The sequence below is a fragment of the Xenopus tropicalis genome, chromosome 7 (assembly GCF_000004195.4).
Source record: "Xenopus tropicalis strain Nigerian chromosome 7, UCB_Xtro_10.0, whole genome shotgun sequence".
Classification (NCBI taxonomy): Eukaryota; Metazoa; Chordata; class Amphibia; order Anura; family Pipidae; genus Xenopus; species Xenopus tropicalis.
Genome location: NC_030683.2, coordinates 104,010,675 through 104,038,225, shown reverse-complemented (window position 1 = coordinate 104,038,225; position 27,551 = coordinate 104,010,675). Strand labels below are relative to the sequence as shown.

Sequence of the window (27,551 nt, the reverse complement as noted above, 5' to 3'; positions counted from 1 at the left end):
TCAATAATTTGGCTGTCTCTCAAACTGAGAGGGAATAAAAACGCAAAGTAAATTGTCACATAGCGACTCCTCTGTAGTCACAACTTTCTATTGGAACTATTTCCACATATTTGGGAGACAATTTTACTATACTGTTTCCATAGCTCAATTTCCGGTGATAAGTAGGAAATGTTTCACAGTAGTTACTGGTCCTTTGTTGCACTTTGTTATTTTTAAGTCGGCTGGAAAAAAAAAAATCTATAGGAGGCCTTTCCATTTTCTGTAGCATATGAAGAATCAAATAAAATTCCCATGTAAATGAGGCCTTTAGCAATGTCTACAGTAATTGCACTCTGCTGAGTGACACAGAAGAGCATTATTTACATTTATTATTGTGCTTAGATTTGGCAGTACACATGTTTTAAAAGGCACATAAGTGTATATAAAAATGTTAAAACAAGGTACCAGTAGTTGCTTTTGTAGAACAAAAAAAAAAAACTATTTCTTGGCAGCAAATTCCATATTTCATTCTATAATTTGTAGAGAGCCATAAATGGCATTTGGCCCCTGTTTATCTACTTGTGTATGAACTAAACCCACTGCATTTTACAGTTTATCAGTTCTACCTGCTATGTAAACATGTGCCCTATAGGCCAATTTCAAACTGAATGGTTGCTGCCATGACTACAAAAACAATGCTAGTATATAAATTGTAGCAGTGTTTTTGAAGAAAGCACAAACATTTCAATGGTGCAAAGCAGCAGGGGTATGATTAATGCATAAAAGAAAATCACTATGCCCAGAGTTCTACATTGTATAGTACTGACATTCCCAGCAGCTAAAGCTAGCTTGGTTTATAATGATAAATATGCCACGGGAAATCACTGTACTGTTGCATTTAATTTAGACAGAATGACAGTGTATAGGGAATATATTCTCTTGAATGATACATTTTCACAGGTTTCGTATAAGAGGCCAAGTAGTCAGGTATGCAGATGTAGCAGAGAGACCAGACAGAGAGTTGCATAAATTAAAGCTAAAGCCATTTGGAAAATTTTGTCCAGCTAACATAAAGCAGTCATTGTGGTACTAATGTAGAAGCAATCCCCCTTCCTCTCTGGATCCCCTCTATTACCTTGGGTGGGGGCACATGTGCAGTACAGCAATACATTGACTACCAAGATTGGGCTATTGTGCATGTGTGCAGCGCACATCAGCTATGAGATAATGGCAAGGTGTCACTTCTACAGTAGCATCAGACTGGGGTCTCATGTTAGCACCAGTGTGGGGTATCAGGTTGCCAATCCCTGGGTGACTTCTTTAACATTCTACTTATTGTTCTTCTAAGCACAATCAAAACAAATCAACAGTACACTAAGAAACCTCTCCCTTCCCCCAGCTGCCACCTTTCTTAGGCTTGCAGATAAGGAGTGGCTCATCATAGAAACAGCTTCTCAATAGACTGCTGATTTGTTTTACCCAGATTACTTCAAGAAAAAGCAAATACCATACATAATCCTTATTTAAAACAGTATGTTGAACAAATAGGGCTTGTGCTGTACATACTTTCTGCCTGTTTTCATTAAGAAATAAGTAACTAAACAAAATCACATTCTACTGTCTGGTTCCTGTAAGGACAGTCAAAAGTCCTCTATGAAGCCTCTGTATAATTTGCTGCTCCTTATTTCAGAGTTTAACAAATGCTGCAGCTAGGGATAGTAAGTAGTTTGTTTATACAGAGGGCTTCTCACTGGACTGCTTTTTTTTTTTTAATTGTGCTAGTAACAAGAAGTAGAAATGTAATGAACCACCCCTCTAAGCTATTGATCAAAAACATTTTCAAGAGCTTTAGACCAGCAAGAAAAGAGAATAAGTATAAATAAATATATAGGTTGTATATATAGGTTGTATATATTGTTAACTCAATCTACCTTAAATTCAGACATAATATAAACATAATAAATCTCAATTTGGGAGCTTGGCTTCTTATAAATGATTTTTTTTACATGTATTTAGTTGGATTATGCTAGTGTTTTGGAGTCCCTTAACATGGTTTTTAAACACTTCAAAGCTGTTTACAAAGGCATAAGGAGTGAAAGAAAATAACAGAGGGGATAACTGTCTTCATGATAAGTCACTAAGGTTGTAACTTTATATGGGAATATGGTATTCATTTCTCAGCGTGTCTCACATTTTCCCTGGGTGCAGCTCTCCTAGAACAGAGTACAAACAGCTGAGCTTTGAATATACTGCTTTCTGCATTCAGTAGCATTGTAGGTCAGCTTGCCCAGGGACCTCCCTTAAGGTGACAGCTATTGGCAGGCATCAAGAAAGTTGCAAGAGCAGCAAGGTGCAGTACAGCCTTGTTCTAAACTCCTGCTAAAATACAGAGTGCAAGTGCTCTGTGCAGGGTCCCTAAGGGGTGCAGTTCTGCTGCTTTTCACTGATTTTCTTCCTGCTATTTAAGCTGGCCATGCACGCACCGATAATATTGTACGAAACCCCGTTTCATATGATATTTGGTGCATGTATGGCGAGTCGACTGATATCGCAGGAGGCTGCTGATATCGGTTGACTCGCCGATCGGCCAGGTTAAAAGACTTTGATCGGGCGCCATAGAAGGCGCCTGAGCAAAATCTGCAGTCAGAGCTGAATCGGCAGAAGGAGGTAGAAATCCTATTGTTTCTACCTCCTTATCTGCCGTTTCAGCCATGAACGGTTAGTGGCCAATTGTACGATCTTTCGGAAATCGCCACGTGTGTGGCCACCTTTAGACTTACTTTAATAAATAGGCAACCTCCCCCAAGCAAGTACAGATCTTAACTACAGATCTACTTTTTGCATATATTAAAAAAAGATAACATTTATAGCAAATAAAGTTCCTGGTTGCTAAGGGCAAAGTGCCTGTTATCATATCATTAACAGCAAATGAAAGGGGAACCATTGCTATTATAAAAAAATACAATCAATTATATTAGATGTTTAACAAATCTTTCTCACTTTTTTTCTAAAAGTTGTTTATGTATTAAACCCATTTGTGTATTGCTCAATCTAACTTTTTTTTTTTTTTTTTTTTAGCATGGATGGAGTGAATTGCTGACAGGTTTCCCCTGCTCAAAAAGCTGGCCATGCACATATTGCTGATGGGAGATGAGGTTCCATATGTTTTTCTGGATGTGTGTCTGTGTATGAATAACTGAAACAGAAATCCTAGTACCAATGGCATCAGTTATTTAACTGATTGGTCAGGTATACATGGCACCTAAAATTAACGCAACATACTTGTTTACAATTAGCTTCTAGTGCACAGAGAGTGGTCTTATGAATGTAATACATAAGGTGGCCATACACAGCGAAATTTTACTTTAACTGAATCTAACATGATGCATCAATTGCCAACACACTACTGACAAACAGCATGCTTGGTTAGTTAGGAGGAAGAAAATGTTAGGCTGAGCAAGCACACAAAAGAGGACACTAGTATTTCCAAAACTATGAGAACATTTGTTATATAAAAAAAAAAAAAAAAAAAAAAAAAAAGAATTGTTTAAAGTCCTTTAGTGATTGGGTTCATGTTATAACAATGCATGATTATACCAATTACCCTTAAATACCACACTGAAGAGATGAGTCAAACAAAATTAAGTAATTCAATAAAGAATAAAATAAACCCAAATCCATATTGTCTTGGAATAGCAAGGTGAACTTTCCCTTCAAAGAGAAGAGGGAAAAAAATAAAATAAAATCACAAGTTAGAATAAATACCATTTAAAGCTTAGTTCTGGACACTAAATACAACTGAGCATCCTGAATATGGCAGCGTTTTTGTCCTGTAAGATTCAGAGAAATGGGCTTTCTATCTAGGATTGCTTATTGCAATACCTTGAGGTGGAGATGAGAGGCAGTTATTTTCACAGTATGTTTTGCTCTAATACAGCAAATATGGAACTAAAGCCTGCCCCAGAAAGAAATGCAGCATTGTAGGAAAGAATTGTAGTGTTCCTATAAGTGGGTATTAATGTTTTTGTATAGTTACCACATATGGCATATAAATATATATATATATATATATATATATATATATATATATATGTAGAATTCTAGCTCACTGCATACAAGAAAGCACCTTATTCAAATGATCATGCTGTTATCCAGTTGTCCCACACCATATATTTAATTGCCCTAGATACGGAGGAGCACCGTGTGTAATAGACAAGGGTTCTTTGGGAACCCAGGCACAGTGTGCAAGAACTTTGTTTAAGAGTATGCTTTCAATTGAATGCTGCCTGTATTAGGCAGTGCTCCATTTAATAAAGGTGGAGGTGGGAAGGCACATAAGTGTCCTCCCGTCCACTACATTGCATGTCATTCTGATCGTAAAGTAGGAGCGGCCCACATTGGTGGCTTGTCCTTACCACCTGCCTAAGGACAGGATTGAGCTGAGCATCCTGACACTGCGGTCTTTACAGCAGACAGAGAGCAGTGTTCAGGAGGGGGCACAAGTGCTTAAGAAATGGACATTAAGGGGTGTGTTCTTAGGGGCATATTTATTATAGTTTGTAAGCCATCATCACTAGTGATGTTGGCTTACACACTATAATACATATGGCCCTAAGGGGTATATTTATCATGCTGTATAAAAAGTGTAGTGAAGCATGGCTGCTATAAGCAACATCACCGGTAATGTTTTACTCCACTTTTTACACAGAATGATAAATATACCCCTTTAATTGTCTCTTGTTCTGTAGCAGAATTAAAAAGGAAGCTTATATACACCTGACAATTTCATTAAATACTTTCAAACTGTTCACCCCAACCTAATACTGAGTCACAGAAGAAAAGGCAAATAAAAGGCTAGAAATAATAATAATAATAATAATAAAAATAATAATAATAATAGAAATAATAATCTATTGTTTGACTTTTGGGGTTGGTCAGACATTTTTGCTCTGTTGCACACAGGGCAGATGTAGACCTTAGAAGCACGCAAGTGTTTTTAAGCCAAAATCCACCCCTATGTGCACAGGGACAATGATGCACAAGCAGTAGTTGCTGTTTGCCAGCACTATAACAGCGTTTCTGACATGTGCTTTACTGGACAAGTAAATCTATTAGTAAATATAGCCTGGCTACAGTGCCTCCCTTGCAATGGTTAGCAACCATATGCGTTACTATATAGTCCCTGCCCAACCCAAACTCCAGGTGCAAACCAGATACACAGGGAGACTACCCTGAAGTACAGGGTATTGGTGCACAAAAGCCACAGAAGGAAAATCATGTCATTGAAAACCAAATGGGAGGCACGGGGCTACCAGATATGGAAAGCAGCACTGTAGCCCTATGTCATTTGAGCAAACATATATTTACCCCCTTCTAATGTCAGTTTTATATGGACACTAACTGCTATCTGCCAGCAACACTCTTGTACTTCAGTTGCCAATGGTTACACTTCTGAAATCGCATTTTCTTGCAGATCTAAACCATGGATTGTTAACTCCTACACTCACCCGCAGTTGCTAAACTACAACTCCCACAATCCTCAAGCAGGTGGAAGATCAAGGACATAAAGTGTAACATGACAGAATGACGTATTACTAAAATAATCCCTGAGGTTATCATATACACAAGTAAAATTCATTACAGTAACCCCGATCCTTACTTCTTCCCACAAGCATCATGCATTGTGATTTGTTTCCTGCAGAGATGTTTTTCCTGACCTTATTTTTCTCCCAATGCAGCAGGGAATTACAAATGTTACAAATGCAACAATGCTTTATACTTGGAGCAGAATTATATGTGATTTTTTTTTTGGCAAATAAGCTATTTGTAAGGACTTTTAGAAGTTTCAGTCTGTGCACAACTCAAAAAGCTTCTGGACACAATACGCAAGGGCAGTCAGTGCAATAACATTGTGCAGTCGCTTTCGCTGTGTATTCTCCCTCCGAACCAGGACAACTGGAGATGAAGTCCTCAATGTTCCAGGTGGCAAAAGTGCAAGCTCACGTCCACTGTAATCTACTTGATAATGGCAGCATGGGTCAGATTGCCAAGAGACACCATAAAGAGCAGCACATGCTACACTTACTGCTCCAGCTGGTAGCCCCACGTAGTAAGCACAATTAGGAGGTAGACCAAGAGGTGACAGTAGACAGACAGCTCCTGTTACAATGGTTGTTCTGTGCAGGCAATTACCCACTGAAATCCACCGGGCAGTCTCGTCTCCCAGCCTTGCAGGCTCAATCACAATATGGCGGTATTGGTGCTCTAGGGCAGCATCCAGCTCTGCTTCAAATTGCTCTTGGGAGAAGTCACCATCGTATACCTCGTGAATTACATAGCAGTCCATTTGAGGTAAATGAAGCCTGCAAAATGGGAACAAAATTAAGAGGGAATTATTACACCTTAATACCAAAGATATACCAAACAGGTTTTAACGTTTTTTTTATCAAAAGAACTAGCACTTTGTTCTTTGTCTCTGTTAATAAAAGAGCCTTTCTGCCTTGCTGCTCCCTACATTTGGAATGCCCTCCCTGAATTCCTTTGGAGAGAATCCTCCCTCAGTCTCTTCAGAACTAAACTCAAATACTCCCTTCTTGGGGCACTCGTATAGCCCCTGAACTGGCACTTATATTGCAGCTTTAACCTGAAGCAGTTAATACCCTCCAGTTAGTGTCTGTAAGTTACCCCCCCTCCGTTTAGATTGTAACCTCTATGGGGCATGGACCTTCATTCGATTGTCTTTTTGTCACTTAGCTCTAGGGAATCTTAAATGCAACTGTACTTTGTATTTATTTATCTATTATTGTAATGACCCCCTGTTTGTTCTATTAATTTAAGTAGTACTATATTAATAAAGATATGCATACATAACTGATCCACGTCTGCCAACTGCCTTAATTTTCACAATAAAATGGAACAGGTTTTGCAGAAGTGAAAAGAATATATGTAACAATTTAGAGTGTGGCCAAAAAATGCCCTAATTTTACTGGCAGGTATGCCTTGACCACTCTTACTGAAGTTCTGTCCTTATATAGAGCTTTAAGTACAGGTATGGGACCTAAGGGATCTTTCCGTGATTTGGATCTCCATAACTTAAATCTGCTAAACATCATTGAAATATTGAATAAACCCACTAGGCTTGTTTTACCTCCAAAAGGATTAATTATACCTTAGTTGGGATTAAGTACAATGTACTGTTTTATAATTACAGAGAAAAAGGAAATCATTTTAAAAAATTAGAGTTATTTGCTTATAATGGGGTCTATGGAAGATGGCCTTTCCGTAATTCAGAACCTTCTGGATAATGGGTTTCCAGATAAGGGATCCCATACCTGTACTGAGTAAAATATATATTAATGTATCCTACATTGTAAAATATAAGGATATCATAAGTCACCTTGGAGTTTTATGACCATATAAAAGCACAAGGCATAAGGCAGAATGCTTTTTTACAGGTCATGGAACTCCAAGGTAACTTCTAATATCCTCATATTTTACAGGAGGTACATTTATAAAAATATCCATGTACCAGTGAGTCCTGTGACAGAAATGATATCACTAAGCACTGATAACTGATCACATCACTAAGCACTATTTAAAAAGAATATAATTTATAAAATATTCATGGCTCCTGTGTATTATAGGCTTATAATTGTCACTTATTGATGTCAGCGAATGACAAATACAAGGATATGTCTCTCTGATGTTTCCACAACCCAAACATGACTGCTGAGGACACTTAAACTAATGACAATTTAACAGTCATTAACAACATGGATTGTGCTGATGTGCGTAACTTGGGTTTGCTTTGCTACACCAGGATCTGTGATGTAACAAATTCTGCTTTGTCAGAAAACTCTAGAAAAGGTCAGGCCATGGCTCTGGGCTGATCCTAAAGTGGGTCACAAAGCATGGAATGTACTCTAACAATCAAGCCTGCTACTGAATAGCTAAAGAGATTTCCTATTGTGGATTTGCCATTTCACCATCTCAGTTTAAAGCCAAGTGAAATACTGCTGAGGGGCCATCAGGCATTTTACCATTCCCTTACTAATCAGTTTCCTATCACCCCAAATAAACCTGGCAGAGCAGCAGCTTTTTTTTTAGCGCAAGCGAACCCGGAAGTAGGAAGCGTTGCAGGTACCCCGGGCTGGTGCTGTTCTCTCTGTACAGGGGCACCAGCCCAGGGTAAAAGGTAGGCGATTAAAGTCACTTGGGGGTGCCTAACATTTTGGCACCCCCAAGTGACTTTGCCTTTACTTCTCCTTTAAGAAATAATAATATATAATATAATTAGGAACAAGTTTGTACTAGAAAAAATGTTGAACCACACTGCTCTGGACCTCTTGTGCATTCAGTAAATCAGTGTCTGGCAGATGTTGATGGGTGGTGTGTAAACCTTTGGGTTGCAAATTTGGTTTGTGGGTGTATAAAATGAGACTTATTATTAACATGGGAGGTGTAAGCGTTGTGCCCACACTATTCAATCCTTTTAAAACTCGTTTAAATTGTCACTATGCACAGCACGTTTGCCTTGTAAGTAACAACATTTATTTTTAGCCACTTACAGAGAGCACATAGAACTTTCCATTGATCATATAAGGGAAGCTACAATTCAATCACTGCCACAGGTCCCACATAGAAAGCTCTAAATTTAATCATCATCATTTATTTATATAGCTCCAACAAATTACTTTATATTACTTTTTAACAAACAGGGGTCTTAACACAGGTTAGCAAACACAGGTTACAGAATAAAAATGGGATCAAAGGATCCTGTTCACAAGAGCTTTATATTTAACTAACATTACATTTATATAGTTCATTAACATCAATGTCCCCTAAACATTCACAGCCACCAGCAAAATTAACTGAAAGGGGATATCAGTTTAATTAAACAACCTCTGGCTTATTTGTTTCCTTTAGTATTGGTATTAAAAGTATCTAGCACAGGTTTGTAGAAACAGAAGCCAACCAACTGGACATGGCCCTCCAAGAGATTTAAATGCCCCCCTGACTGCCCGTGGACTCCATATACTTCACTGTATGAAATAATTTTAATATGAACCAGCCCAAAAAACAAATGTTGTATATTGGATAATCAGCCCATTACATTAATCTTATCTGGTCATGTGAAAAACCCAGGATACTTCTTGGAATATCCAGCTACAAGGGCTGCATTCAATTTAAGGGCAATACGTGTAGCCCAACAACCTGAGTTTATTAAAAGTCTCTGATTTTGGAAATGTAGAAACCTTTAAATACAGGTATGGGATCCCTTATCCGGAAACCCGTTATCCAGAAAACTCTGAATTACAGAAAGCCCATCTCCCATAGACTCCATTTTAATAAAATTATTCAGAATTTTTAAACTGATTACCTTTTTCTCTGTAGTAATAAAACAGTAACTTGTAATTGATCCCACCTTAGATAAAATTCATCCTTATTGGATGCAAAACAATCCTATTGGGTTTAATTAATGTTTTTTTGATTTTTTAGTAGACTTAAGGTATGGAGATCAAAATTACGGAAAGACCCCTTATCCGGAATACCCTTGGTCCCGAGCATTCTGGATAACGGGTCCTATACCTGTTCAATGAAAAAGCTAGCAGCACAGTTTAGAAAACTGCACATAATTTAAATGGAGGGCTACCCTTCAGCCTAATGGGGATAATAATTCATGCCCTAGAAACACTCTGACTGTATTACAATTAAGCCAACAACTTTTCAATATGCAGCCCTTCAACTGCTCCAAACCAACTCATAGCATTACCAGATAGCCTTTAGTTCTTAAGGGACAATGAAAGTTGTAGTTTAATGGCTGATGAAGGACAGCAGGTCATACACCCACCACTGTTATTAGGGGGGCCAAATAGGGGCAAACTGACCACAGAGCAGCAGTAGGAAAAACGGATGTTAGCAAATCAGTGCCAATTAAATTTTATATCAGTGTGCCAAACCTGCTGCCATAAATTGCTAATGTGCAACTCCCAGCATGTCCCGGAAACCAATGCCCATCAGTGGTGCAGGGACTTGCAGTACAACACAAACTAAAAAAAAACACAGATCCTAGATATTAATAAGTAATAATAAGTGACTGTGCAAATAACACCCCCCTCCCCACCAAATCTCTTCTTCTGCAGTTCTCCTTTACAATAAAAGGCAGCCCAGTATTAAATGCCATTTTATAAATAACATTTTTAATATCTAATATATTAATGAATTAATATGTATATGTTGTTCCCAATTTTAATGTGAATGTCACAGAATGAATGACCCTGGGTGAGAGATCTCAAGGACAACTTAAGCAAGGGGCAGGGAGGGGGTGAGAGGAATAATGAATAAGGAAACACACTGAAATAACATGACAGGAAGAAAACAAAATACCAGTAGTGTATAGGAAAGTATCCTGGGAAGTGGGGCAGGCAAGTTTAATAGAAAAGAAACACTGTATGCTAACACAAAAGAATCCAAATATACAGCTCTGCCAATTGGCTTACAGATACAGTCAGCTCAGATACAGACAGCAGATATATCTAGATATATATATATATACATGTTAGGGCACGACACTGAATCTCTCGTATAAAACACGAACAGCTATTGATAGTTAAACATTACACTTGCTATAGTGCCAATTAAGAAAGTAACAAATGCAAAATATACTCTAGTTAGTCTTTAAACCAAAAGAACCACAGAGCTGACACTTATAAAAATACCCTCTGACCTCTCCGCCACCTCCAGCGCCGCCATCTTGCTACAGCTTCACGCACCCCACACGCCATCTCCCAGCGCCCGGCGTCACCATGGAAACTAGCCACGCCCACCCGGCTTTACAGATACAGGTGGAGAATTTGTTGAGCGCAGGGCGGTTGACTTCATTTTTTGTTGCAAAAAAAAAAAAAATAAAGTGGTTTCTCTGATTGGTAAATGGTGTAAGGGCGTGGCCAGCGGGGGCGGGGAGATTGTGATAGATCGGATCGTGAGCCTATCAGTAGGGAAAGCTGGCTATTTGGGAAGTGGGCTAGGCAGCCTGGGCTGGTCCGGCTTTGCTACTTGTAGGACGGGATCGGGCGGCGTTTAGCTACATGAATAGCTACACGTTCTTCAGGGAGTTCCCTGTGTGTAGTATATAGTTCATTGTACTCCTGGGTGAGTCAAGTCTCATCAGCCCAAAATGTCCCGTATTAAAATAAATATTATTAGTGGGAATGTGTATGCCCTATGTACATACTGGAACATACATTTTTGTAGTACAGTTTTTGTTTTGAAAGTGTTATAGGGACTAGGTTTTGCCTTTGGGCAGCACCATGTATCCTGGGTTGACCATCATTATTTTTAAATCATTTTTTTTCCACATAAAACATTTAAAAAATAAAGGTGGCTAACTAAAGGTGGCCATACACATTGCGATCTGCTCTACTGGCGAGGTCACCAAATGAGCGTATCTACTTCCAATATGCCCACCTTGGGGAATATCGAGCTAGTTCCATCATTTGGCCCTAGGGTCCAAATTAAAATGTTGGACATAGGCGCCATCGGACCAAGGACCACATCGACGAGTGCCCAATCCGACGGGAAATCAAACCTGTTCAAGATCTGGTCAATTTTAGTTAGTGTGTTAGTAAGTTATTTTAATTATACTGGCAAGTCCGGTTAATATGCTGATTATTTTCTGTATTAACTATACTGGCATATCTGGGGTTAATATGCTGATTATCTGTAGTGATTATACCGGCTCATTTGGGGTTAAAATGCTTGTTATCTATTTTCTGTAATAATTATACTGGACCGCCTGGGTTAGGTTTTGGAAAATGGTTATGGTATTTTCAGTTCTGCATGCAGAAGATCTTTTTCTCCCTCTTTCTATTTTTCAAATGTTGGGAGGTTTGATTTTGCCCTCAAAAAAGCAAGCAACCCCATATACTACAGGATAGCTGACAGCTCCCTTACCTCTCTTTTGGCGCTGCTGGCTGCTCATTGCCTCACTTCATCTTCTTAGGATGAAAAAATTTAAATTTTGCACTGTGTAATGCAAGACTATAATAAATCATTAAGGGAGTTTCAGGTATGTAGGAGGCAGAGCCAGGCAAGCAGCATGGGAGCACTAGTAATGCTAGGTAATGCTCTCAATCTATCCATTTCCTGCAGTGATCTCCCTGGTATATTTGGGGTTAATCTGGTAATTGTCCATTTTTTGTAGCAATCTTACTGCCATGTCTGGATGTAGTTAATGTGTTTATAATTAATTTCTGCAGTGATCTTACTGCCATGTATGGGTATTTATGGCTAAAGGGTGTGGCAAAGCGCAGTGCTTCGTTTTCACCTTAGGCCCCATATTTTTTTGCGACAGCCTTGCTCATCCATGTATATAGCATGACTGCTTACGGTCAAATGTTTTTCATTTCAGTGCAGCACATTATCATGTTATATACTCCCTGCTTAAACAGCCCCTCTAGTTATACGGTTATGTAAGTTGTGCAATACTTTATGGGCTGGTTGGGAGGGCCCTGATAACTAAGTATTACAGGGCCCCATACATTCTAATGGCAGCCCTGTGTGTGGTCTTAGCAGAGCTCTCAAGAGGTTTTTACATTATCTTACCAAAAGACAGCAATCAGCATCTGGCTTTCAGGCTTCACGGAATACTTATTAAACTTTCATGACAAAGAACCCATAAGGCTAGAATTATTACTTGTGCCTCCAGATACTTTAATAAAGGCATCTTACTTTAATTGATCACTGTACTTTGGAAAGACATTGTATAAAACCAGTGATTGGGAGCAGGACATCCTACCTTTAGTCCCATTTTAACAATACACCTCAATTGTTTTTTTGAATATTTAGGTTAAAGTTCCCCTTTCTTGTCAAAATTGCTTAACTTAAAAACAGCTTACATATACAGTATATAAAAAGAATGCCATACTTGTCATACTGCTATGGTAATTAAAATTTCTAGCCTTTATAAATAAGGATAAAAACAACCAAGAATATTACTTTATCTCTGACAGCCTATACATTATCTGCTTGTTTGTTGAGGTCTCAAAAGAAGCAAAGGAGCATTTTGGATAACAGATCCCATACATAGTGTAAATATTACATAGTAAGTTAGGTTGAAAAAAAAAAAAATATGTCCATTATGTTCAACCATAATGCCTATATATAACCTGCCTAACTTCTAGTTGATCCAGAGGATGGCAAAAAACCTCTGAAAAAAAATCTGAAGCCTCTCTAATTTGCCGTAGAGGGGAAAAAATTCCTTCCTGACTCCAAGATGGCAATTGGACCAGTCCCTGGATTGGCTATTATGTTAGACATCTGCCCACTCCAGCCTTTATAGATTACATTTTTGCCTAACTATATTGCACATATTTTTTATTTTGTGCAGTCTATCCATTTTACCCAGTTTTTATTTTTACACTGAACTGTTCCTTTAAGGCTAGTCTTCCATGAATTTGTAAGACAGCAAATAACAGCTCACCCCAAAACTTGCCCTAAATTGCCCTTAATCTGAGCCCCAAAGCAATTATTTCCTGGTCTTGCAAAAGTGCTGTGATATTGCTAATTCCTAGATTCTGTTCATCCCTAAAAATAATCTATTTACGTACAATGCCATCTTGTGGTCAAACTACAGCACACACACTACAGGAAGGCAAATTTGATGTGGCTGATACAGTTGCAAGGGCCCATTTGCTTTCAAGTATGATTATGTGAAGTGTGGAAGAAGTCCATATCAATCAATACCATTTTGATAAGAAGCCTAAAGCTTTTGCTCTAGTTTGCAAACTAATTAACTAATTAAGCTATAATCTGAGCGTGGGAAATTGTTTATTCAGAGTAGCAATATTTCAGTATATGTTTTCATGACTGTGTCTCAAACCACTTTTAGAGTGTAAGCTCTGTTTCACCTCCAGTAGTTGTGTGTAACCTATATGTTTAGAAATAGAATAAAGTTATTTCTCAAGTAAGGCCTTGGTGTGTGTAATGCATTTCATATATATGAAGCAATTTGCCTTTTAGCACAGGAATGTTTATTTTGAAATGCATATTTTTTAAAACTATAATCTGTTTGGCTGATGCAGAATGAATATGCAGAATATGCAATGGGGATGGCATTTTCAGGGATTTTTGTCATCATGGCACAGTGTACATAGATGGGATCCATTATAAAAAAAAAACATAATCCAGAAAACTCGAGAAAAACGAGAGGGCCACCTCCCATTAAGTAAGCAATTCATATTTTGTTGAATGATTGTAAAAAAACAGTACATGGTTTTCAAAGCTTAGCTTTGCAGATACCTAGTGATATTGCGTCTTATGCACATGCCCTGACAATAAAAGCATTAACATGTATATTCTGCTTCAAAATATGTCCCCAGTAGTTTCAACGTGAGGTACAGCACATGCTTTGTCTGCTCTGAGCTTCTATCAGTCAATAAATCTTAGGGACAGACACACTATATAACAACTTAACCTGTTTTTAAGATTGCTATAGATATTCTACTAATCTCAGTGGATGCCCTTCAGTCAGGCCCGGTCTGGGATTCAAAATAGGCCCTGACATTTCAAGGACACAGTGGCCCAAAAGCCTCCCACCACCCCACCCACAAAATAGTGACTCTCTATGGCATCTTACAGCAGCCCCTCTGGCATTAGAATCCGCAGAAAATCAACTGCTGAATAAATATTCACAAGTTCATGATATGGTCCCCATTTATATATTAAAGGAATCGTTTAGTAAAAAACTGAAACTAGGTAAATTGATTGGCGGTTTAAAATAAAAAATATTTTCAATATAGTTAATTAGCCAAAAATGTAACCTATAAAGACTGGAGTGAATAGATGCCTAACATAATAGCCAGAACCCAACTTCCTCCCTTGCAGCTCTTTAACCTGTTACCAGTCAGTGACCAATCAGTGACTTGAGGGTTGCCGTATGGAATATGACTGTTTGCTTTTGAATCTAACCTGCGTGTTAAGTATCAAAAGCAAACTAACTGAACAGTTATGTCCCATGTGGCCCCAACAAGTCACTGACTAACTAAGAGGTTAGAGAGCTGAAAGCTTAAAGTTGGCCCACATAGGAGCCAATCATAGCTCTAATTTGCACCCCCAGGAACTTTTTCCATGCTTTTTCCAAGGTTGGGGCCCCCTGGTCTAGATTTTTCCTCAATTTTATTCTTCCTGAATGGATTTTATTGTATTGTATAAAAACAAACAATCAGTATGATAGGTAGTCATACTAGAGGCTGCATTCTATCCCAGGCCTGGACTGGCAATCTGTAGGTTCTGGCAAATGCCAAGGGAGCAGTCATAAATGCCATAGCAGCCACTATTTACTAGTCCTGCAAGAGGATGTTTGGGCCTCAGTGGACATAGTCTGGATCACACCAGTTATTTTAAATTGGTTCTATAGACCCTTTTGTATACCCTTGTAAAGGATGACTTGCCAGTAAAGCACAGGCCTGGGAATGTACATTGATCAGTTCCTTTTTTATTTTTTTTCTTTGAAACATAGCTACTATGTAATTTGCTGTCAGCACATTAAAAGGCAGAGCATGACAGTAGAAGTTATATATAGTATGTATGTTGATAGCTAAGTGATATATTTGTTGGTTTAATAGTGAAAAAGGATAGTGGATGGGAACTGTAAGAATTGAGATAAAGAGAAGAAATTGAGTAAGGATTTATGATTTACTCACTCCGTTGATTAATAAACTAACCTTCATAGTTACATAGTTACATAGGGTTGAAAAAAGACCAGAGTCCATCAAGTTCAACCCATCCAAGTAAACCCAGCACACACAACCCACACCTACCAATCTATACACTCACATACATACACTATATATACAACCACTAATACTAACTGTAGATATTAGTATCACAATAGCCTTGGATATTCTGATTGTTCAAGAACTCATCCAGGCCCCTCTTAAAGGCATTAACAGAATCTGCCATTACCACATCACTAGGAAGGGCATTCCATAACCTCACTGCCCTCACCGTGAAAAACCCCATCACTGCTTCTAATGGAAGCTCCGTTCCTCTAATCTAAAGGGGTGACCTCTGGTGCGTTGATTGTTTTTATGGGAAAAAAGAACATCCCCCATACAAGTACATTAGAGGGGATTATAGGCAGTTGGGGGGTGTTCTTTTTTCCCATAAAAACAATCAACGCACCAGAGGTCACCCCTTTAGATTAGAGGAAAGGAGTTTCCATTTGAAGCAGCGTAGGTGGTTTTTCACGGTGAGGGCAGTGAGGTTATGGAATGCCCTTCCTAGTGATGTGGTAATGGCAGATTCTGTTAATGCCTTTAAGAGGGGCCTGGATGAGTTCTTGATCAATCAGAATATCCAAGGCTATTGTGATACTAATATCTACAGTTAGTACTAGTGGTTGTATTTATAGTTTATGTATGTGAGTGTATAGATTGGTAGGTGTGGGTTAGGTGTGCTGGGTTTACTTGGATGGGTTGAACTTGATGGACACAGGTCTTTTTTCAACCCTATGTAACTATGTAACTATGTAACTGCCTATAATCCCCTCTAATGTACTTGTACAGAGTAATCATGTCCCCTCGCAAGTTTAACCTTCAAATTAATTCAATTATTTCAAAACATTTTTTATTAGTTTAACGTTTTCTTTTATTTAAACTCTAATAATATATTGATCAGTGTTTGATACAGTGGGACAGACACTTCAAAAAATCAAGAGAAAAATATTGAATAATAATCTTAAATCTTTTCTGTAATATTTGTACATTTTTGTATATAACGCAATACATAGAGTTATTAGAAATGTCACATTAAAATGGCAGGCCATGTCCATAACAATATTATTTATATACATGTGCTTTGTAGTATATCAGTTCTGTGTTGCTTTTCCCATTTACCTGATCTCTTACATGGGTCGTATGAGCAACATCACTAGTAATGTTTTACTCCACTTTTTACACAGCATGATAAATATACCCCTCGAATTGCCTCTGCTAAAACACACCAATTATCAGTAAATGATCAGCATTGTATATTTTAGTAGCTGTGACAAATAGCTGCGACTACTAGCTGTGTGTGTCTTTATCCTTACAGGAAGAGATGGCTGGACAGCCTGCTTCAATAAATAAAAATACAGTATTTACATATTTTGTCCACCCTGATGGAGATTTTGCTCAAGGGTGTCTCATTATTACACTGAAATTTACAGTAAAAAGAGCAAAGTCCTTGAAATGAAATGCCACACTCATGCCAACATTCCTAAGTAAGTAAATATCAGAATTAAGAGATCTGCAAGTATAAAAGATCTCCATTATTTCTTGAAACTCAGGATCAAAAGCTATGGCCCATTGGACAGGGGAAATTAACTAATTTGTAAGGTGGTGAACGCAAGGAAATCATCGCTTGAAACGATAGGTGATGGGCAAAAGTAGCTTATTTTTCTTAAGTGTTTGGACCTTCTCAAGGGTCTCCTCATCCAACGCCAAGAAGCAACGTCTAGAATATTCCAGCAGTCTTTCTTTGGATGGGTCAAATTCTCCAACCTCGGCTATTTTCTCAGGCGCTACAATCAAGAGCTCGGCTATAGGAGTACTTAGGGCTACAGTGTTACGATCCACACGATGGTGCTCAAACGCCCTGCTCATACTCTTTAACTTTTGAAAAGTGGAAAGGATTTTCTTGTATCGGCAAAGGACACCATCAGCATCTTTCACTGCAGAGAGATAGGATAAGGTTAAACAATAATGGTTTTAAAAACCATGAAAATGTAAAAGTGAAGATTTGCTTCCTTTGAGAGTAGTAAATAACTGAATCTGTATTTTCTTTATATGTCCTCTAATGGAATCACATGCAATCATGAAATGGCTATTATAGAAGACTTTTACTTACACATAAGAAGTCTTGTCCTTAAACAGTTTAATTACTGGTAAATAAACATTTAATGTCCGAGATCTGCCCAGTGCTTGCAGAGGCAGGTTTTTTACCTCCATCAATGTGCACACACATGAGCAGGGCTGCCACTGGTAATCATGGGGCCCCCACTACTAAGTTAGCAGACCCCTCCCACCGGGGGGGGGGACAACAATTATTAGCTCATCAGTCACTTAAGGGTCCCTGATGAAATAAAATCCAATAATGGTCACATTCAGCAATGGCAAACCCTTTTATGATCAATCCAAATTTGCCGACGTGCATAAATGCCTAGAATGGTGCCTTTCGGCTTGCATGTAGTTAAGGTTGCTAGAGCACATAAACACTCATGGGCACAAACACCGTGGGTCTAAAGCTAAGATTTTTAACAGATTATATTTTAAAGGCAACTCACCTCTCTGCCTTTCCCTGATCTTTGGCTTGCAGAACCCCCTCTTATTACAACTTCCCTTTTGCCTTTGCCTCTTGGTGTCTGCCAGGGTGTCACCTTCTTCAGAATAAGCGCTTACAGACAACATACTGTCATTATCAGTCAGATCCTCATTACAACACTCTTTCCCTTCACTTCGCCAGTTGGTTTGTTTTATTCTGGAATGTTCCTCTGTAAGAAATCATTAAAGGAGTGTTCCATCAAACCACAAAATGAAGAGAATAAGCAATACTGTAATTCAAACAGCTCTTTGAAAATAACTTTTATGTCCTGTCACACAAACAGACCCGATCTTCTGCCATATTACCCAGCAACCTTAAATAACAGCAATTAATATGTGCTTGCAATATGAGCCTGTTGGAAAGCATAACAAAAAATAACGTGGTGGAAATGACCAATAATAGCCACTGCCAGTTCACTTCATAGCCTCTAGGAGACAAATGGGGGGGGGGGGGGGGAGTTATTTAAGTTATGACGTTTAGGAGGGTTAGATACCAGTCATAGAAAACATTATAAGTAAGCATGTGGGTGTTAATCGAGGAATTTCAGATACTGTTATGGATAGTTTTCTTCTCTTCAACACAAAAGATTCATTCAATTAATAATGTATAAATATGTAAATAATGAGCACAGTTTTGTAGAACAGGTTTGGGATCAATTATCCAGAAAGCTCCGAATTACAGGATGTCCATCTCCCATAGACTCAAATTTTTATAAATAATTTCCTTTTTTCTCTGTTATAATAAAACAGTACCTTATCCTTACTATGATATAATTACTCTTTACTGGAGGCATACCCATCCTGTTGGGTTTATTTAATGTTTAAATGCTTTTTCAACTACAGAGATCCAAATTATGGAAAGATCCCTTATCTCAGCTCCTGAGAATTCTGGATAATAGATTCTGTACTTGTACTGGATTCGCTTATTACCAGAATCAGATTTGGTACAGGAAATAAACTTGTCCAGCTGACATCGGAGAAAATCCCTCTCTTCCTCCAGGTCTTCAATTCTCTTCTGCAGCCACGAATTCCTCTCCAGAGCCATGTGAAGTTGAGTTTTCATGCTGTTCATTAGTATGATAGAGGGGGTGTGCGGCTCAGTTATCTCTGTAATCAGTAATATGTTAATATTATTTGGAGGTGCTGCAGTGCTGGCTCCATAAACTGTGCAAAACTAAGGGGTATCAGCACAGCTGCTTAAAAATCCTATTCTCCATTCCTGGACCTGTAAAGGGTAAGATATATAAAAATATATAAAAGTGTATTTCACAACAGCTCAGACGTGGGTTCCTGCAACTGATATATAGTGAGGGTCCATTAGCCCCAAACACCTATAAAATAAACTAGAAAAATAGCTAGAATGAGGAGTTGGTAGCAATTGGTACCATTCCCTGGTTATTTAAACTATCTAATAAATGAAGATCTATTTTCTCAGGCCTGCAGAATGTTTTAAAGTGTTGAGAAAGAGAATGGTCCCAGGTTATAAATAAAATTGGATTTCTTTAACATGTAGTCGTATACAGAAGACTGCCAAACTTTTGGCAATGGGTTATTAGTAACTACACTGTCATTATTTATTGGGCATTCTTAAAAGACTTCCCTCAAAAATAAGTTTTGCCTAATAAAAGAAAACATAATTCTAAACAACTTTCCAAAATGAATTCATGAAAAAAAGTCCAGTGCTTCGTAAATTTGTAAATGTGATTGCTATTGAAAGCAGCATTTGCTGAACTCCTGGTTGTTACTTTTTAAACAATGTTGCAAAGGTCAGTCTCCTCCAGCAAGACAGGTCTGTCAGTCTGCTGGTTTGTGTTACATTGTTTCAAACGCCAGAGCCACCAGGGCAGAGAAGTCAAAAGCCATTTCAAATTTGTAATGAATGTACTGTATATTGCAAAGTTGCTTAGAATTTTGTTTTCTTTTATTAGGCAAAAGATTATATTCTAGGTTGACTTGGATATGGGAGTAATAGGTTATTAGAACAAGCTGTGGAGCCACAAAACACAACAAAAACCTCCAGACCTGAGCTTTCAGCCCTAATGCTATAGCAAATTAAACTCAACTGAGCCACAAATAATTCACTTCTCTTTTTATTATAATAGAAACAACACATTTTTATTTAGGTTTCACTTTTGTTTTAAAGCAAAAATGTAGCAGCAAGGATTACTTACCAAGGTTACATCTCAAGGTTACATGCCATTATAATAAGCAGTGCCAACAAGAGATGACTCAAATGTTTAAATATTCAGTATACGATATTCTTGTATGATGATTAAAAGATATGGAAAAGGTAATACACTGGGGATGACAATATGTTAGGCATACCCACCCCCAATTTATTAAATCTCTAACTTTTTTCCCCCAGACTGCTGCTCCTGTTTAGAAAATATTAAACCAGTCTCTTTTTACTAAGCCTCCAGTCCCAAATGTTAACTTTCCCTTGGAATTTAAACTAGCTTTAAACTGCATGACAGTAACTAATTGATTTGCAAAAACTTTGATCAGAGTCAGACTGGGGTGTGCACCCCTTGCACACACCTCCCCCGCCCTCTAAACTAGCATGTCTGATACTTACCTAGGCATGTTCGAGGGTGGGAGGTCAGCGGGGATTGGATCTAGGTCAGTGGGACTCACGAGGGCCAGAAACCTGTGGGTTTTTTCCCAGTGTCCCATTGGCCCGGTTCAACCCTGACTTTGATGTGTCAAAACACTGAGTATATAAGTAAAATTTGGAAATATATTTTCCTAACCTGCTACGCTAATATTATAATGTAAAACCTCTTTATTTTGTGAAAAGTGAGAGCTAAAATAGTCATTTTATAACAAAAATAAAGTAAAAAAAAAAAGAATAAGTAAAAAAAAAAACCCTTAATTTAAGGTTTGTAGTAGCAATTTAGGGCTATTTTGACTACAATATGTTTCCTTGCTTAGGCCGCTCTCTTATTTGTTTCACTACACTGCTCTGTCATTAACTTTCTAACCCACCTTATGTAATACTTTTAACTTAAGTCATCTCACCAAGAAACAATAAGGAGAGGGAAGTTACGGGTACACCAAAGCCTTCTATGAGTCAGTTATGAGAGATGTACACAAAGGGTCTATTATCGTTGCAGTTTTAAACACCTGGCAGGGAGAAAGGCGCATACAGTTCTACCTACATCTTCTTATTACAGAGACATCAATGTAGGTGAACAAAAGAGCTAAATTACTGGTGGCCTGCTAAGGTTATAAAGAAAAACACATTCATATAAGCGAGATCCTCCCATCTACAGAAAAAAGTCTTCTTTCATAAAGTTGTGTTCCATGTTCCCACAGATTTACAGCAAGTGTGTGCAAAGGAATAAAAACATTTTCAGTAAAGTTAATTTGGGTGAATGGCCAGCTCATCATTCTGTCTGCCAATGGATTAGCTGTAAAAAGGACAAATGCATTACCATAGCCTTAAATTCAAGTAGTCTATTACTCTTCAAAATGAAAAGGCCAGTAGGCAACGTGACAAGTTCTTTGCTAGTATTCATGAGCACTAAACATACAAAGATCTCTTCTAGAACTTTCCATTAGGAACCAGGGCTCCAACCTTCAGTGAGAATCAATAGCAACTGACCAGGGCAACAACACCAACAGCAGTAAGCAAAGTTATATGACATTAGCCACGTTTAATAAACCTTAGCATGCAAAGCCTTTGCATAAAACCAAAAGAGTTAATTTACAGAAATGGACAGAAATCTTGTATAAAAAGGACACACTAATACAAATATCCTTTCAGAGTATTGGTTGAAAAACATAAAAATGAACAGACTGCAAATAGAAAACTTAGAGACTGATAAACCCAGGCCCAGACTAGCAATGTTAGAGGAAGGAGCATATTTATAATAAGGCACCCTGGAGTGCCTATATTTTCTTTATTAAAAAAAAGCCCCCAGCCACCGCTGTGGATTTCCATATGAAATCCAGTGATGGAGCTGAGGGTGTAGGGGGTTGTGGGCTTTGAGGAAGTGATGTCACGCACACACTGTGCGTGACGTCACTTCCACAACATCAGTGCGTGTGACATCACATGTACAATGTAAGGGTGTGTTTAGGTCCGGTGGCCCAGCCTATTTCGAATTCCAGTCCAGCCCTGGTTTAGTCCATTCAGCAAACCATATTTGAAGGCATTAACTTGGATTTTCCTATGTTTCCAATTGCGTTGCAATCCTTATTTTTGGCCAACTATAGTTTGTAGTTAAGATTAATGCACTGTAATGGGGAGATTTTTATTTATCACATTAACCATCTGATTACACCAGGGACATCCAGGTGGTGAAACGGGAGCACCAGTCTCCTCCAGAATAGCACATACTGCCCTTTTTACAAAGAACTGAATCTCCAGTCATAAATGTAATTGTTCCACCGAAGCTTGACTCCTACTGTGACTGGCTATGTACTTGTTCCGGCATAAGATCTCGCCTCACAGCTTCAGTGCTGGCAATATCTTGCTCAGCCAAACCAGTATTGCAAAATGTTTAAAAAAATAAAGATTTCAATATGATCCCATAGCAATTATAAGTGTGGTTTACTTATATTACTCACACATATACACAGCACTTTACAGAGATTCAAATGAACATGTCAGGATTGGGATTCAAAATAGGCCCTGGCATTTCAAGTACACAAAGGCCCAAACAGCCCCCACCAGCCCAATAAATAGTGACTGTCTATGGCATCTAACAGCAGCCTCTCTAACATTTCCTAGAATCCACAGATTGCCAGTCTGGCAACTGCTAAGCAGTCTAAGGGCCCTTCTATGCACCAGCTATGCTCAGTTTACAGCCAACTAACATGTCTGTATGTTTTGGAATATGGGAATAAAATACACACAAACAACACCCAGAATCAAATGTATGACCCCAGCACTGCAAAGCAGCAGCACTAGCCACCATGTCTCCTTGCTCTATAGGCTCAAACAAGGGGATTCTAGAACAGTAGTTCTCAAATGTGGCAGTCCCCTATGGATCCACCACTTCTTTTAATGCAAGCCCTAGACCAATTAAACATGGGGCAGACAAAGCCGCAGCTCCAGTGTTCTAACAGACAAATCCCCTGCTTCTTGCTATGGGATTCTCTTTGATAGTAATGAGCTGGGGCTTTGATTGGATCTCTCTATTGATTTGACTTATTTGAAATGAGCAACATCAAGTACTTAGGATATTACAGAAGCTAATCACACATAAAGTAGGGCACTGCTAGACATCGCTTACCTTCTGAGTTATTCTGCTGGGAACCGAGACAGTATAAAGATAGACATTCTCTGCGCAGATTCTCTTCAAAAGGGATTGAGCTATCGTAAGTCTCACCTCCCTTTTTGGCTGTAATAAAAGTCAGTAATCTATGAGAATTGCAGATACCTGTAATTCTATTTTTAAAATATCAGTGGTGATGTTTCATATGGGTATTATCTAAAAGAGATTTACACAGTAAGACACATTTACTAACACTGGGCCTATTTACCTATGCAGTCACCCATTGCAATTAATCACAGGTATATATTCCTTATTCTGTCTGCAGTAATTAGTTACTTTTTTTGTTATTTAAGGCCCAAGTGGTGAATGATTGCTATGAGTTGATGCACTGGTACAGCACTGTCCATTAATAGTACATTAGCCTCAGTGAGTGCCATTCAGTTCCATGATTGGAACTCTTGATATTTGCATTTTCTGACGCTACTTACTTCGTCTCCGGTGATTGTTAACAGCCATTGGTTAATTCTCGGTATCAGTGTAGTTCAAAGAAAGTGAGTCACCTGCAATTTTGCCTGGATCAGATTAAAAACTACAAGGAATAAAAAGCACATACTAAGCAGTTTCAGATGCCAAGAGACCATGCTTACTCTGTAGCAGTAACGTAGATGCAATTCAACATTGTGCAATTAAATGCTGATTTTGGTGCAAGTCAGTGTAACATCACTAAGGGCACATAAAAAAGGTAGGAATGCTTGGAATTAAAATGATACAATTTCACCAAAATGGCAATATATATGGCAGTATATAACTAGGTTCAACAAGAGCCATAAGTGGGGTTTTTCTTAGAATTGTGTTTTTATTCTTTTAAACCCTCATGCCCAAAACCAATTCCGATCAGGCTCTTTACAATTCTGGCCTTCTGTCATTGTGGTTACACCCCTGGTTGAATTTATGGGGGCCCAAAGCAACACTGCATAAAATTGCTGCTCTGCAGGGCACCAATATGAATGTTGCCCCATATATATACCTCTAAAGTAACCCCTCTTAAAAGGCAGCTGTCACTGCCACACATAACTACATAAAGTTAGCAGGAGTTTAAGAGATCAAATATAATTGATGTACAATTATTTTTGTCATGCCACTTCTTCATATGAAGGAAAGATCTGGATTGCCTTCATTTCTGAAACAGCACCAAATCATCCTAAGAGGCAGTAATAATAATATTACTACAACACTGTTATTTCTCAGCATCTGATCTGATGCCACACAGGAACTCACCCGATGAGCCAGCGATGTTGTAGAGGAATCCAGCATATAACTAGTTTTCCATGTAACATCAGAGCGGAAGCCTAGGAAGTGGGAAATTAAGCACAGCGATCAGATGAGATAATGCAATTAAAATGGCTTCTTTCCCTTCCCCCCACATTTCGTTCTGTGTCTCCTTCAGCAATTCAGCACCGGAGGGGAAATTATGTTCCGTGTTACTTCTCCGTTTGGCTCTGGGAACCAGCAGCTGACAGGCAGCTCTACAGCAGGCAGATCTTGCCAGGGTGCTTTGCCCTCTATGTAAGGAAGCTGCAGGATAAGCCTGGGTACCACAATGCTGCTCTGCTCCAGCAGGAAAATGATGGCAAGGGCAACAGCAAAAATCTCACCCACCAGAACCTGGAAATTCTTATTATATATCCGTACAACCTCTCAGGAGAACATGGACATCAAGCTACTGTTTGTATCTAACAGCCTTAACAGGCTCACACAATGTGATTCTGCAGCCAGCCAGGCTGAAAGGGAGCCCCTTCAAAAAAACTCTTAGTTTAAATAAAGACCATTTAGGTTGTGGGCCCCCCTTTCCTTTGGACAAAAGAATCCTCTAGCCTTTGCTACAGAACAAGGAGTGGGAACAGGGAGGGAGCAATGGGTTATTGGGGGGAGGGGGGGGGTAATATAGAGGTTGAGCTGCAGCCAGGTATGGTTTCAAACCTGATTCTAGAACTTATGATTGTCTCATGGTCTTGTACGATCTGCATGAAAAACAACACTGAATCACCAGCAACTGCCACAGTCCATGTGTCTGTCCCAGAATAAAAAAGAAGAATCATTTGCCCTGTAAGAGTGAAGTCATTGGATCAGAAAGGTACAGTCACCCTGTAGCAAGCCAAGCCACTTAAATAAAAGGCCCAAACACACGCTGACAACATTCTGCAACAATGTCCATGTCTGGTCAGCTTCACACAGTAGCTACTCTACCAAACCCCCTACGGTGCTCTGTAATGCCAGAAGTGAGAGATGGTCGGTTTGTGCCTTTACTTCCTGTGTGCCAAATAACATCACACTCAGGCACAAATATAGACCTAGGGGCAGATTTATCAAAATGTGAGATTAGAGCTTACCACAGAAAAACCCACTTTCTATTAATTTCTATGGGAATTTTTGGAAACATATTTATCATTTAGTGAAAGTTAGAGTTCAACCATTGATACACTTCTAAAAATCCCATAGAAATAAATAAAATAAGGGTGAGTTTTTATGTATTAAGCTCTAAACTCACATTTGCCCCCAAGTGTAGAACCTCATACTTGGTGCAAAAGACTAGCAAGTATGTAAAAAAACCCTCAACATATTTTTAGCAATTATAAAATTCATGGGGTTACCTGTAGCCAACCTTAAGACAGCAGAGTCAACTATTAAATTTACATGTTTAACCACTGAAATAAGACTCAGCTAAAATCTTCAGACTCCTGAATACAGATATATTCGCCCCATGCTTGTGTGGGTTTCCTTTCCTTTAAATTTTCCATATCTTTTAATGCTTTAGAATGTCTAAGACAAATGATAAACAGCTTTAAATCTTGCTTGTTTATTCTTCTGTTCTGTTTAATGGAGAACTTCAATAAATATTCAAAATTGGAAAAACGGATGCTTGTTGTCAATATTATGGGCAGTATCAGAAGATAACTAATAAGAAGGCAGTATTTTTTTCCATGAAAGCTGGCAACAAAACCAGGGTTATATATATATATGTGCATATACACAAATAAATAATTACAATTAGAATTAAAAGTAGTGCTGGTCCTCTTTTGGAATTATACATATACATTTTAGGAGGTGCACTACCATAACTGCCAAAACGCAGCTTGTGAGTTTGCTTCCCTGAGGATGGTCACTGGTGTAAGTGTAAGGGTTCCTGACCACAGACTGTAAATTTAGTAATCCATGGGAGACCTCCTGCCAGGACAAAGACGTATACAGGGACAAGAACGACACAACTCCAATGGAAGTTCAAACTTGTCCAGTTTATTCTTACGTGCTCATAGTTCTTATACCCCTTGTGTACGTGCAAATACAAAGAAATCATTGTAACATTAGCTTTGAAACAAAGATGGCCTATTTCATTATCTTCAGAGATGGCCTTCAAGGATGGCTAATACGGGACAAGGAGGACACAAGGAGTAGAAAAGGTGTCAGTGCATAGATAACATTAAGTTGTTTTTCAAGGCTCATATTTTGTAAGGTGCAAGCTGTGCAAGAGTACTATTTGGGAAAAACAACTATTATGGGATGTTCAAGCCTTGCTGGTTGCTGTTACAAAATGGAGATACATTTCTAAAATGGAGTATGATATGCTAAGCATCAAAGTGTATCAAAGTTAGAAAAATACATGCATATATAAATATAAGATTATATCGATATAAGAATATAGGATATTATATCAAACCTCACAGTAAGACTAACATCTGGACCAATATTTTTGCATTAGTCCTGTAGTGTGTATTACTGTTTGCCCTGTTATCCAGAATGCTTAGGACCGGGGGTTTTCTGGATAATGGATCTTTCTGCAATTTGGATCTCTATACTTGCCTCCAATAAGGATTAATTATATTTTAGCTGGGACTGAGAAAGAGGAAATCATTTTTAAAAATCTACAATTAAGTCTCTGGGAGATGGCCTTTCTGCATTTTAAAGCTTTCTGGATGACAGATCCCATATCTGT

The 27,551-nt window shown here is 38.5% G+C and overlaps 2 protein-coding genes across 5 annotated transcripts; both read right to left on the bottom strand.

The window, feature by feature from the left end:
- Nucleotides 1–3,520: 3,520 nt before the first annotated feature.
- LOC100495271 (transmembrane protein 11, mitochondrial-like) lies at nt 3,521–10,862 on the bottom strand. Its single transcript, XM_002938283.5, has 2 exons — nt 10,706–10,862; nt 3,521–6,341 (listed from the first exon to the last, which is right to left on the bottom strand). The coding sequence occupies exons 1-2, from the start codon at nt 10,729–10,731 to the stop codon at nt 5,825–5,827; spliced, it is 543 nt and encodes a 180-aa protein (XP_002938329.1). The 5' UTR covers nt 10,732–10,862; the 3' UTR covers nt 3,521–5,824.
- Nucleotides 10,863–16,986: 6,124 nt separating this feature from the next.
- On the bottom strand, nt 16,987–25,907 carry ccdc106 (coiled-coil domain containing 106). Of its 4 annotated transcripts, none has more exons than XM_004916214.4 (6): nt 24,839–25,907; nt 24,049–24,149; nt 23,579–23,686; nt 19,269–19,445; nt 18,302–18,508; nt 16,987–17,689 (listed from the first exon to the last, which is right to left on the bottom strand). In XM_004916214.4, the coding sequence occupies exons 2-6, from the start codon at nt 24,074–24,076 to the stop codon at nt 17,373–17,375; spliced, it is 837 nt and encodes a 278-aa protein (XP_004916271.1). In that variant the 5' UTR covers nt 24,077–24,149; nt 24,839–25,907; the 3' UTR covers nt 16,987–17,372. The 4 variants fall into 4 exon arrangements, with proteins under 4 accessions (XP_004916271.1, XP_031762254.1, XP_031762255.1 ...); XM_031906394.1 differs by having other exon boundaries at nt 24,049–24,132; XM_031906395.1 differs by having other exon boundaries at nt 24,049–24,120.
- Between the last annotated feature and the right edge of the window lie 1,644 nt (nt 25,908–27,551).